Raw genomic sequence first — 12,500 nt, forward strand, 5'->3', positions numbered from 1 at the left:
TGCAGAATATAAAGATGAGTAATAGTTTGGAAGCGAAACTAAGCTATTCCTTTGTGATAAATAAGTTAATGTTTGAGAAACTTAGCTCCAAGAAGTGCAGTGCATGATGGGTACGCCCTTAGTCAGAAATGCAATGCATGGCCAATGCAGCAATGATAATATTTCTGTTGTTACGTACATGGCAAATTGTTTGGATAGCATCTAAATTTCACGAGTGAGGGGAGGAGCTAAGAACGTAGGCTCAGAGCTGGGTAGGTTGTCTGTTGGCCTAGATTGCGTACCCATCATGCACTGCACTTCTTGAAGCTAATATTCTCAAACATTAACTTAATTATCACAAAAGAATAGATTAGTTTTGCTTCAAAACTATTATTCTAATGTTCTGCATTTATTTTTGGGGTTTTTACAATTTAAACTAAGTGGTACATGAAAAAAATAACATTTCACCAATCCACCGCCATCGAGAAGTGTACGTTCAATCCCTGCTATATATAGGCTCCTGTTACCTACCACACCAAGTTGTGAAAAAGAGGAAACTAGATGACTCAGCTACATCAGTAGTACTTATTTAATATACCCTTACAGTTTGTCGATTGTGGGGGCTAGGTAGCGCGGGCCTGGGTGGTGTGGGGGCCCTAGGTAACGAGGGGGACTTTGGTAGTGCGGAGGCCCTGAGCAATCTGGGCTGACCAATGCATCACTTTAGAATAGGGACCCTTATTCCGCATCTGTTTTCACACTGTTCAGGGTTTGTTCACACAGTGTGTCGGGAGCTTATACACATTGAATTCTGCCACTTACTACTTACTAATAAATAGAAATATAGGCTTACTGGTCCTTCCTAAGGTTATATTAGTAATAAATCCCTAATTGGGCATGAACAAGACATTTGTGAATACATGCTTAACAACTGTCTTATTTTGCTTAGTACATGCCTTACAAGTTACTTACACAGGCATTAATATTGTATGTATTAGGGCTAATAGATGTATCCCTCAGCAACTGTAACAACTATCGTGGGATAACACTGCTGTCTATTCCAAGCAAGGTGTTCTACAGAATCATCCTAAATAAAATCAAAGACTCAATAGACACACAGCTCCGTGACCAACAGGCCGGCTTCAGAAAAGAACGATCTTGCACAGACCAAATTGCTACACTCAGAATCATTTTAGAACAATCAGTGGAATGGAATGCACCCCTATACATCAACTTCGTCGATTATGAGAAGGCATTCGACAGCGTGGACAGAGGGACCCTGTGGAAGCTACTTAGTCACTATGGAATTCCAAGGAAGATTACCAACATCATCAAAAACTCCTACGAAGACATGACATGCAGAGTAGTAGTTCATGGCCAAGGACAACACCTCACAGAAGCCTTCCAGGTTAGGACAGGGGTTAGACAGGGATGCTTGTTGTCACCTACTCTGTTCCTGATGGTAATGGACTGGGTGATGAAGACCTCAACAGCAGATCGACGAAATGGGATACAGTGGACTCTATGGACACAGCTGGAAGACCTGGACTTCGCCGACGACCTTGCACTACTTTCCCACACTCACCAGCAAATGCAAGATAAGACCACTGCATTAGCCGAGAACTCAGTAAAGGTCGGCCTTAACATCCACAAAGGAAAGACGAAGACACTGAGAATCAACTCAAACAACCAAACACCCATCCACCTGGAAGGAGAAGCATTGGAAGAAGTGGCACATTTCACATATCTTGGCAGTAACATTGACAAACTAGGAGGCACAGATGTCGATGTGAGAATGAGAATAGGCAAGGCAAGAGCAGCTTTCAACCAGCTGAGGAACATTTGGAAATCCAAAAGTATAGCCATCAACACCAAGACCAGACTCTTCAACTCCAATGTGAAATCAGTTTTACTTTACGGATCTGAAACCTGGAGAACTACAGTGGCAATCACCAAGAAGACCCAGACATTCATCAACAACTGTCTGAGAAATATTCTGCGTATCCACTGGCCAGAAACCATCAGCAATGAAGAGCTCTGGCGCAGAACAGGTCAACAACCAGTTGATGAAGAAATTCTCAAGAGACGCTGGAGATGGATTGGACACACTCTGCGAAAGCCAACCTCCAACACCACTAGGCAAGCCCTCACATGGAATCCTCAAGGAAAGAGGAGGCAAGGCAGACCAAGAAACACATGGCGTCGTGATCTACAGGCAGACTACAAGAGGGCTGGCTATACCTGGGAACAACTGGAGAGACTTGCACAGGACAGAGATGCCTGGAGAAACCTTGTTGGTGGCCTATACCCCAGTAGGGGTAATAGGCGTAAGTAAGTAAGTAAGTAAGATGTATCCCTAAAATAAAGTGTTACCGAAATTTCTTGTTTCTTCTTATTCCTACTTGCTAGTATAAGCAGTAATATTCTCTGTGTGTGTGTCTGTTTGTGTGTGTGCGTGTGCATGTTTGAGTTCTTTTTTGGTTGTTGTTTGTATATCAGCCGAAATTTGCGTTTTTAAGTGTATCGGTATCGGCCGATACACGTGTGGTTTTGGCCGATACGCAATATGTATTATTATTTTATGTTATTCATTTTTTTTAAGCACCAAGACACTTTATTTTTATATTACTTGATTTTTAGGCATTACTTGATTGTTAGAGTCGGTGTTCAAATGTTACACGTTCTACCTCAATTTGATAATGTTAAATACATGTTTATTTTTAACTTGAGACCTGGAATATTTGTCATTTTTAAAACTTTTTTTTTACCCATATCGGCCTCAAGTATGAGGTATTGGAAATCGGGTATCGGCTAAGGGTGATGGAAAAAAAAATCGGTATCGTATTTGCCATTAAAAAACCTGTATCGGTCGAACCCTAGTTGTTTGACATGTCTGTCTCTGTCTCATGTCTGGTGCCAACGATTGGGCTGTAAAAAATAGAATCCACCATTACATGGGGGCAATAACGTTCTAAAACTAACATATATGACTACCACAGAAGACCCAATATTTTATAGCCTTACGTCAATACATGGAATCGAAAACCATTTCAGAGAATTTTCCTATGGTATACATATCTTAAGTGCTTTAAGCACCTGCACCACCACCTTTAAGTTTTTCTTCTGTAAAAGATGTAAAAGCTTTATCCTTTGCCTGACATGTTTCGACGGTGTAGCTTCTGTTTTCATCAGAGGGTCACATGGATGTTGATGCATGACATGTTTTATAATCAGCTGATGTTGTCCATCCATGTCACCTTCTGATGATTACTCCGTCAAAACATCTCGGGGAAAGAATAAAACTTTATCATATCTGAACAAAAGACTTGATTTAACAGTTAGGCGTAATCAATGCAATACATCTACAGTATTAACCCTTATGCCTGTTGCAGTTCATCGATTGGCTGTTCAGCATGGCAGAGGCTCCATCCACTGGCTTATCAGAGCGCGCCATCTTCAGTGCCAAAGGTGAGCCCCTGTTACTGCCACAGGGAAACCCCTATTCTATTCAAGTGTGTAGCTAATTGTGCATCGGTACAAGAGTGTGTGGTGTGTGTACCTGTGTGTGTCAATACAAGTATGAAACGTTGTTGATGTGCTCTTCAGCCCATCTGTCCTTGAAGTGTGTGTGTGTGTGTGTGTGTGTGTGTGTGTGTGTGTGTGTGTGTGTGTGTGTGTGTGTGTGTGTGTGTGTGTGTGTGTGTGTGTGTGTGTGTGTGTGTATGTGTGTGTTCATATTCTCCTCTCTCTCCCTGTAGCTGCCCTCCTGTCCTTGAAGGCTTCCCCAGAGTTCAAGAAGAAGGGGGTGTGGACCAGAGCATACGGCTGGTGATGCACACAAACACTGATACACACACACGCACACTGAAACATGCCAACAGATTTGTGTATAAATGCGAGCAAAGACCAAATGGTTATTACCAATGGACCAATGCAATATGGCTGATGAAGGAGCACAGGAGCAAAATCACACACACACACACACACACACACACACACACACACACACACACACACACACACACACACACACACACACACACACACACACACACACAGGCATTCTGCTTACCTTCCTGTTGCTATGCTGCCACTCTAACAATATGGCCAGAAGCAGAAACCTCATCATCGTTTGTCTCTCCATCCTGGATCCTGTTAAACTCACCCACTGCAACCTTGTGTGTGTGCGTGTGCGCTTGTATGTGTGTGTGTGTTTGTTTGTGTGTGAGGTGGTCCAGACTAAGTGGTTTTCTGCTCCAGTCAACACTATGACGACAACTACATATCCCATGCTCCCTTGCAACCTCTGGACTTCCTTTTATCGGTCATAGAGCTTGGGATGTCATATGACCATCTTGTGGCCAATGTATGTAACTTGCCAATAAAAATGTTATCCTAAGCCAATAAAAATGCTGCTTGGTTTTGAAAATCTGTTGTGTGTTTGTCTGTGTAAGAGACCAAATGGCTGATTGTCTCATTTGTATGTACAGTATGTAGTGCCCCACACAGGTTGGGCAAGTACATTTTTATTCAGGAGTTTTACAAATTGCAAGTATTTTGCATAAAACCTCTTAAACACATAAAACGCATCCATATTTGGCCAACAGTGAAAAAAATAAAACAGAAAGAAAAATATGCAAATGTTCACAGAATTGAATTGGGTACATTTATCCACTCCCACTGCAGTCTACAGTTCATATAGGTCAAAGGTATCTGTAAATAGTTCTGTGCTCATATTAGATATTGTACTGAATGAAACGCCGGCGTATTGCTGCTATCAGGCGGTGAAATCGCTGATGAAAAAGAATATGAACATTGTTTGAACTAAGAGTGTCAGGATATGATTGGTTAGCATTAGCTTGTTAGCAAGGCACTTCCTCATCGTCATTTTCTCAATACTGCATTATAACTACTCGTCTTTTCTCCTTGTTGATTGGTAGATGCCCCCTCTCAGCCCATGCATGGGGGCGCAGTACTGCCCAATCTCCACATAAGGCACGTTCAGGCTGACAAAAACCATGCCTGTGTTCGTTCTCATTCCCGCACCTAATCTTGAACCTGCTGGAGTGTTCACGCCACACGTAGCGTTTGGGAACCAAACCAACTTTCTCCGCAAACCGTGATGACAACATGGACGTGAGCAGGTTCATCCGAGTAACATAAGGGGTGCATCCCAATATGTGACCTTGCCTCCTCCACTTGCCTCCTCCACTTGCTTCTCGTCATGATGACATCACTGACAACAGCATTATATTTCAATATCTTGCAAAAGCTCAATTGTAAAGTCTTTTTCTCATTTGCAATTGGGATGGTGAATGAAAAACAGTCCCTCAAAAGTTGTTGTGGCGAGGCTGACAGCTGGGAAACTTTATCGTTTTCTCCACGGAGGAGGGGCCAGGAGGCGGGACGAGGAGACAAGCACAAGTGGAGGAGGCAAGGACACATATTGGGAAGCACCCAAGGCCCTTTTCCGCTGCCTTATTCCACCCGGTACAGCTCAACACGGTACGTTTCGGCCGCAGTCTATTACGCTTCGAATAGCAAGTACAGCACGGCGCAGCTTGAAAACCAGCCCTCGTACTTTTGACCGGAGTGGGTGCTGTCGCTGCCTACTTCCCAGAATTCAGTGCGTCAGCTCGCCTTCACCAGTGAATCAAACAACAATCATGGCAGGCACTCGATCAACTAACTTAGACGTCTCTTTATTTTGACACTTCATTACATGGATATTAAAATCGAAGGCAGAAAATCAACATTGTATTATCCAAATATGATATCACTTAAACTATGTATAGCCTAGAACCAATAGATAGATCTGTCGTCCCGTAAAGTAATGCTACGTGACAACCCAAAAACGTTACTCCTAACATACTCAGGGTAATACGGTTTGTAATGGAAACACAAATCAGGCTAGTTTAACAGCAACACTCAGCTCGACACGACATGGCACATAGCCTACCGGCACGGTATGTGGAAAATAGACTATGGTCACATTCACAAAAGTTCTGAGCCCAGTATGAACACGGGACGTTCGCAGGTAAGCACTTAAGTTCCAAATGTAACTTGTCCACTTGTTCTTGTCGGCCTGAAAACTACTAGCGAAATATGAGGCTCACCAAGCTTTCGGGCTAAAATCTAAATGTCTAAATGTGCTAAGCAGAGAGAATTGAAGGATTTTGATAAAAGCGTGTGATCATTGCCATTACATTACAATCAAATTATGAGATGTTTTCACATGAATGATGGATGTACAATTGGCTCCAGATTAGCCACTTAGCTTCATGACTCAGGCCTTAGTTACACTGTTGACAGGTTTCATCCATTTTAGCAGTTTTTTTGTTTGATTTTTGTTTTATTCTGTACATATTTTCATCCCATTTGCATGATAAGTGTAGAAAAAACACTATTGTGACAGGTACCTTTTTAAAATCTCCATTTAACAAATGTCTGTTTTAGGGAGCTAAAACTCTGTTTACATGTAAACACAAGGTCCTGATGCTGTTTACAAAAATATCCATATACTTGATCTCAATATCAGTCCATCCATCTCATTTCCCTCTCACACTCTTTCTCCTAAAACACAGGCAAGTCCAAATAAAAACGAAACAAAAGTAATTCCTGTTGCAGGAATATAATTGTTCGTTTGTCTGGCCAGCGTGCTTCTCAGGTACAGTGAGTGGCCCAATAACAATAGTTTCCACTGTGACCGCAATGGTTTCCACAGTGGCCACCGCCCCTGTTGCTGCCATTCTCCACTCTGGTTCCAGAGGTGGCCCAGATAGGAAGGGTGGTTGTGATGTCACTTCCTCTTTAGCTTTTTGTTCCAGATGTCCAGCTGCTGTTTCCTCTCCTTCAGCATGAAGCTCACCGTCACACTGGAGGCTGCACACACACACGCGTGCGTGCGCGCACGCGCACACACACACACAGAGTTAAGTTGCTAATTAGATAAACAGAACCACATCCTTCACAAAACTATTTTCTCATTTTAGAAGAGTAGCAGTGTTTTAAGTCTAACTTAAGCCTATTTGATTCAAACATGTCTGAGTGTGTGTATGTGTGTGTGTGTCTGTCTGTCTGTGTGTGACTCACCTATGGCCAGTATAGGTAGGTAGGCCAGGAGCAGGTAGCGCACGTTGACAGTAGTGTGGAGATGTATCGAATGCATCCCTCTGTCAAAGTAGGGCAGCGCCTGCCAAATACTGACCCCTGTGAGATACAACAAAAGGATCAGGATCAGATAACACATATAACATACAGCAGCAGCTGCCAAATACTGACCCCTGTGAGACACAGTAGGAGGAACAGCATGGAGCAACAGACATACAACAGCGCCTGGCAAATACTGTAAGTCACTGCATCAGAGGACTTGAAGTCTGCGTCAGTCAGAATACTATAGTAGGCACTGCTTCCTTACCTAACACTCGTGTCCCCACGGTGTAAATGAGCTAATGCTACATGACATTACACAACATGATGAGCTGATGATGTCGCAAGACTGGATTGTGTGTGTGTGTGTGTGTGTGTGTGTGTGTGTGCGCATCAGTGGAGAGGGTGTGATGGTGGCTATTCTGACTGCATGAGGAAGACAGTGGGCACAGCCTACGTATCTTTATTGTCTTATCAGGCCAACCCAGACTAGCACACACACTCTCACACACACACACTTCCCCTCTGAACATGGGACCATGGTTATAAAACACACACACAGGGTCACTTTTAATCTTCCATCACAGTTCTGCAACATTGGTTTCCACACGCGCACGCGCACACACACTCACACACACTGTCGCTACAAACACCACCCTACTGTGGATACTGAAAAACACACACACACACATACCACTTGTCTTTGTCATTTCCTGTTTGCCCAAACATTGTTTCCCTATTAAACCTCACCAGTACTGTTTTGCAAAATACTTTTACATCACCCTGTGTGTGCACAGTTTTTTTTTTTTTGCTTACGCTTGCTGCTCTGATAGCTGTGTGTGTGTGCGTGTGTGCTTGTGTCCGTGCGCGAGAGTGTGTGTGTGTGTAACAACATATAAGCACAGAGACCTCTGCTAGCAAGCACTTCTTCCACAGCAGCTGCTGCACTAGTACACACATGTGAGAAATTGACAACTTTGGACTGGATAATTTGACCCTTCCATTCTCACATATCTACCTGCATTCAGGCCAACCACGACAGCAAACTGTGTGTGTCTGTGTCTGTGTCTGTGTGTGTGTGTGTGTGTGTCTGTGTATGAAGCGTAGTCTTGTGTGGGTGTGCATACTGTGAGGACCACAACCTGACATTTCACCTTAGCTGTGAGGACATTTTGGTCGCTCCTCACAGCCATTAAATATGTAGCTTTGTTGGTGTTGATTGTTTTGGTCAGGACACGACTTAACACAAAGATATTAAGGTGTGTGTGTGTGTATGTGTGTGTGTACCTTCTGCGAGGACGGAGGCTATGTAGACGGGTATGATGAGTGTGTATCTGCCCCAGTGTGTGGCGCTGGTGGGGGAGCTGACCAGACACAGTAGACCATGAGGATACCTGCAGAACACACACACACACACACACAATTATTACACACACACACACACACACACACACACACACACACACACACACACACACACACACACACACACACACACACCCACTATTAAAATATTACACACCAGACACAGTAGACCATGAGGATACCTGCAGAACACACACACACACACACACACAATTATTACACACACACACACACAATTAAAATATTACACACACAAACACACCAGACACAGTAGACCATGAGGATACCTGCAGAACACACACACACACACACAATTATTACACACACACACACACACAAGTATTACACACACACACACACACACACACACACACACACACACACACCAGACACAGTAGACCATGAGGATACCTGCAGAACACACACACACACACACACACAATTATGACACGCACGCACGCACACACACACACACACACACACACACACACGATTATTACACACTCAAACAAACACACATGCGCACAGGCACACACACACACACACACACACCTGAGCAGCTGTAGTATGTTCCACAAGTAGAGCTGAACACACACGATGCATTGACTCTGGAAGTCTTCTTGACCCACAAACACCACGAACAGCAACAGATTCCTCTCCATCACCTACACACACACACACACACACACACACACAGGACTGGATTATCCATAAGGGCCAGCGGCACAGTGCCCAGGGGCACCAATCTTTTTTGACCAGTGAGGGGTCACCACAAGACACAAACTTAACAAATATTGATTATAAAGGGGGGACCAGAGAGGTATAGTGCCCAGGGGCACCACATTGGCTTAATACGGCCCTGCACACACACTTGCACGCACACACACACACACACACACACACACACACACACATATAGACACACCCCTGTTCCTGTGAAACAACACAAACAGCAACAGGTTCCTATTCATCACCTAAATCAGTGTTTCCCAACCTTTTTTGTCTTGTGTACCCCCAAGCCTTTTCTTTGTGCCATGAGGACCCCCTAAGTCAAGTTCTATACCGCTTTCTCTATCCCAATGTAACTGAGTTTGTTATTATTACATTTCTCCGAGTACCCCCTGCAGTGTGCTCGCGTACCCCTAGTGGTACGCATACCCCTGGTTGGGAAACATTGACCTAAATACATGCACATACACACACACACACACACACATACACACACACAATAAAAAACACAATTGTTGAAGTAAAGTTAAATTCAATGAAAAATTCATAGGTGAATTAAGGCTCCTGTTGCAACGGTTTAAAAGCTGCACTTGCAAGATCTAGCATGCCCCAGTCACACAGTGGCAATCAGCGAGATTACACAAGACATTTCAACAACACTTTGCGGCTTTTCATGAGACGAGTGGAGACAAAGTCGTTATTGTAAAGAAACATTCAAACATGCTTGGCTTGGTGCGGCTTTAAAACCCATCACTGACATGCAAACAACAATTCCTTTCCAGGATCTGAGCACAAGGTTGGTGACGTGTGTGTGTGTGAGTGTGTTAGTGTGTGTGTGTGTGTGTGTGTGTGTGTGTGTGTGTGTGTGTGTGTGTGTGTGTGTACCTCTAGCGTGGGAGCAGTCATCCCTTCTTGTGTGTGTGTGTGTACCTCTAGCGTGGGAGCAGTCATCCCTTCTTGTGTGTGTGTGTGTGTGTGCGTGACTGCGTGTGTGTGTGTGTGACCTGTATAAAGCGTGGCAGTAGTCGTCCCTTCTCGATGTCGTCTGCGATGTGGAACAGCTCCAACAGGGACAACAGCTGACACACACTCATCACCAGGCCAACGGAGTAGAAGATGTCCACCTGGGCTCCTAAACACACACACACACACACACTTATTACACCTAAACACACACACTCATGACCAGAACCCGGACCGCCCTTGTATGTACATTTAAATGGAAGGAAAAATCCTTGGTCCAGGCACATCAGTTGATTTAAAAAGTCCAAAACAATCTTTATGCAGTGGGCTAGTACATTAAAAATCACCACGCGTATCAGCCCTCTACAGCCTTCATCACGGCGTGTGTAACAGAAGCAAACAGCTACCTAATTATATGATTGCCCTCGGGTGCAGTACCTTGGGCCATACATGCTACTAGGCCTAATCCAGGCCACCGTCCACGAGCACCAGTTGATGTTTGAGGGACACTAGTAGCAGAGAGAGTAGAGAGAGAGAGGTTCCATTGGCCCATTGTTTCCGGGTTCTATTATTGCAAGGGGGGGGGGGGGAAATCCCCCTTTAGGCAGACCTAGGTAGACCTAACGACTGTTCTATTCAATGCTAGGATTATTATGACACGCCTCTTTAGGCAGACCGGAACCTGGTCATGTTACATCGGCATATCTCTATATACTTAAAGAATCTCTGCTAGTAGCACTCTACCTGCTCTTCTTCTGGACCTTGTGTGTAGTTTGGCGGAACACAGCCGGATGGCGGAACACAGCCAGATGGCGGAAGTTGGCGGTTATTTAGGGATAGAGATAGAATGCACTCTCTGGAGCACTTAGGGCAGGCAGGAGTTCCCAAACATCTTCTGCTGGGACCTCCTTTTTGGATCTACGAATATTTTCATGACCCCCATCCCACATCATATTCCAAATGCAATTTGGAGTGTTGAAAAGGTTTTTTTTCTCTCCCAAACAATAAAGAAAAAAGGGGAAGTTAAAAAGTCTTTTCAAAGTTTTAAAAAAGTATCCGCATGAAAAAGTCAGGTTGTAAAACAAGAGATGAAGGCTCCTAAACACACACACACACACAGTAAATATATATATATATATATATATATATATATATATATATATACGGGCAATCTCGATAGCCATTATAATCTCAACTGCCTCACAAACAACTCGTCAGCAAGCATTCAGCGCATTCGGCACCTTTCACTCAGCATTGTTGCCGCCCCAGCAACCAACGCACCCGAGCACAGCTGCTAGGAAGGGGTTAAAGCCAGCAGCCAACGAACAACAAACAGCTCAACTGCCTTATTTTTCCTGTTATTTTTTTATTATTATTATTATTTTATGCTTATCAAATGTATGGAACGTATGTATTGTTGGTGTGAGTTGTACGCCAGGAGCAGATGGGCAGTGAGACTGGCCACTCACTGTTGGCCCACCGGCTGGAGTTGTCGGTGTTGTGGTTCAGGGCCGAAACACCGCAGAGAAGGCTGGACACCACCTGAAGACATCTGCTTCTGGCGTAAGGCTACAGCTACCTGGTGGTTGAGGAAGGCACTTCCTGTGCATGCATTATGAATGTGTATTCCCTATGTTTGTCAAGTAATTGATACAATAATGATGTTTGTGTCACAAGTCTTATTTTCTCTCGCTGACCCATGGGCACCGGAGGAGGTGCGACAGGCAGCAATGCCCAGCAGGTATTAACAGCTACCTGTACAATCCTGGTTTTCATTGCGATTCCAACCATATAGGTTGTGCATTGCTCAGTTGTCCCATTCCTGTTTTTCTCATTCATTCTTAGATGCCCATGGTCTTACTAATCTGAAATAGCAGCCCTGAGGCGTAGCCAAGTGAAATGACTTATGGGAAAGGACTTTTTCACTCTGGAGCACTTAGGCCGGTGGCTCCCAAACTTTTTCTGCAGGGACCCTCTTTTGGATCTACAAATATTGTGACCCCCCTCCCCACCCACACACACACACACACACACACACACACACACACACACACACACACACACACCAACATATTCCACACACTTTTTTGTGATTTTGCACTATGTAATTGTATAGGTTTTATACAAATATTCCCTTCAATCCTTGACCCCCCTGCAGGACCTCCACGACCCCACTAGGGGTCTCGACCCCCCGTTTGGGAACGACTGACTGGTGTTGGGAGTGGTGTTGGCTGTAACTTCCCAACTGAACTAGCAGTGCTATTCCCTGGGCCCTTCGCCTCTCTCCTCTCAGATGCTTTAGTTCTGAGGTAAAC

The 12,500-nt window shown here is 44.3% G+C and overlaps 2 protein-coding genes across 2 annotated transcripts in view; one reads left to right on the forward strand and one right to left on the reverse strand.

Moving 5' to 3' along the window:
- The window catches only part of focad (focadhesin), an 87,258-nt gene extending 82,850 nt beyond the window's left edge, over positions 1-4,408 (forward strand). The window contains exons 45-46 of the mRNA XM_063187543.1: positions 3,372-3,447; positions 3,738-4,408. Of these exons, the coding sequence (XP_063043613.1) occupies positions 3,372-3,447; positions 3,738-3,811 (150 nt within the window). The 3' untranslated portion in view covers positions 3,812-4,408. The remainder of the gene's footprint in view (positions 1-3,371; positions 3,448-3,737) is intronic.
- A 64-nt stretch (positions 4,409-4,472) lies between these two features.
- The window catches only part of hacd4 (3-hydroxyacyl-CoA dehydratase 4), a 9,844-nt gene continuing 1,816 nt past the window's right edge, over positions 4,473-12,500 (reverse strand). The window contains exons 3-7 of the mRNA XM_063187009.1: positions 10,227-10,354; positions 9,046-9,158; positions 8,416-8,522; positions 7,072-7,188; positions 4,473-6,861 (exon numbers count right to left, since the gene is read on the reverse strand). Of these exons, the coding sequence (XP_063043079.1) occupies positions 6,779-6,861; positions 7,072-7,188; positions 8,416-8,522; positions 9,046-9,158; positions 10,227-10,354 (548 nt within the window). The 3' untranslated portion in view covers positions 4,473-6,778. The remainder of the gene's footprint in view (positions 6,862-7,071; positions 7,189-8,415; positions 8,523-9,045; positions 9,159-10,226; positions 10,355-12,500) is intronic.

This window comes from Engraulis encrasicolus, chromosome 21, assembly GCF_034702125.1.
Source record: "Engraulis encrasicolus isolate BLACKSEA-1 chromosome 21, IST_EnEncr_1.0, whole genome shotgun sequence".
Taxonomy (NCBI): Eukaryota; Metazoa; Chordata; class Actinopteri; order Clupeiformes; family Engraulidae; genus Engraulis; species Engraulis encrasicolus.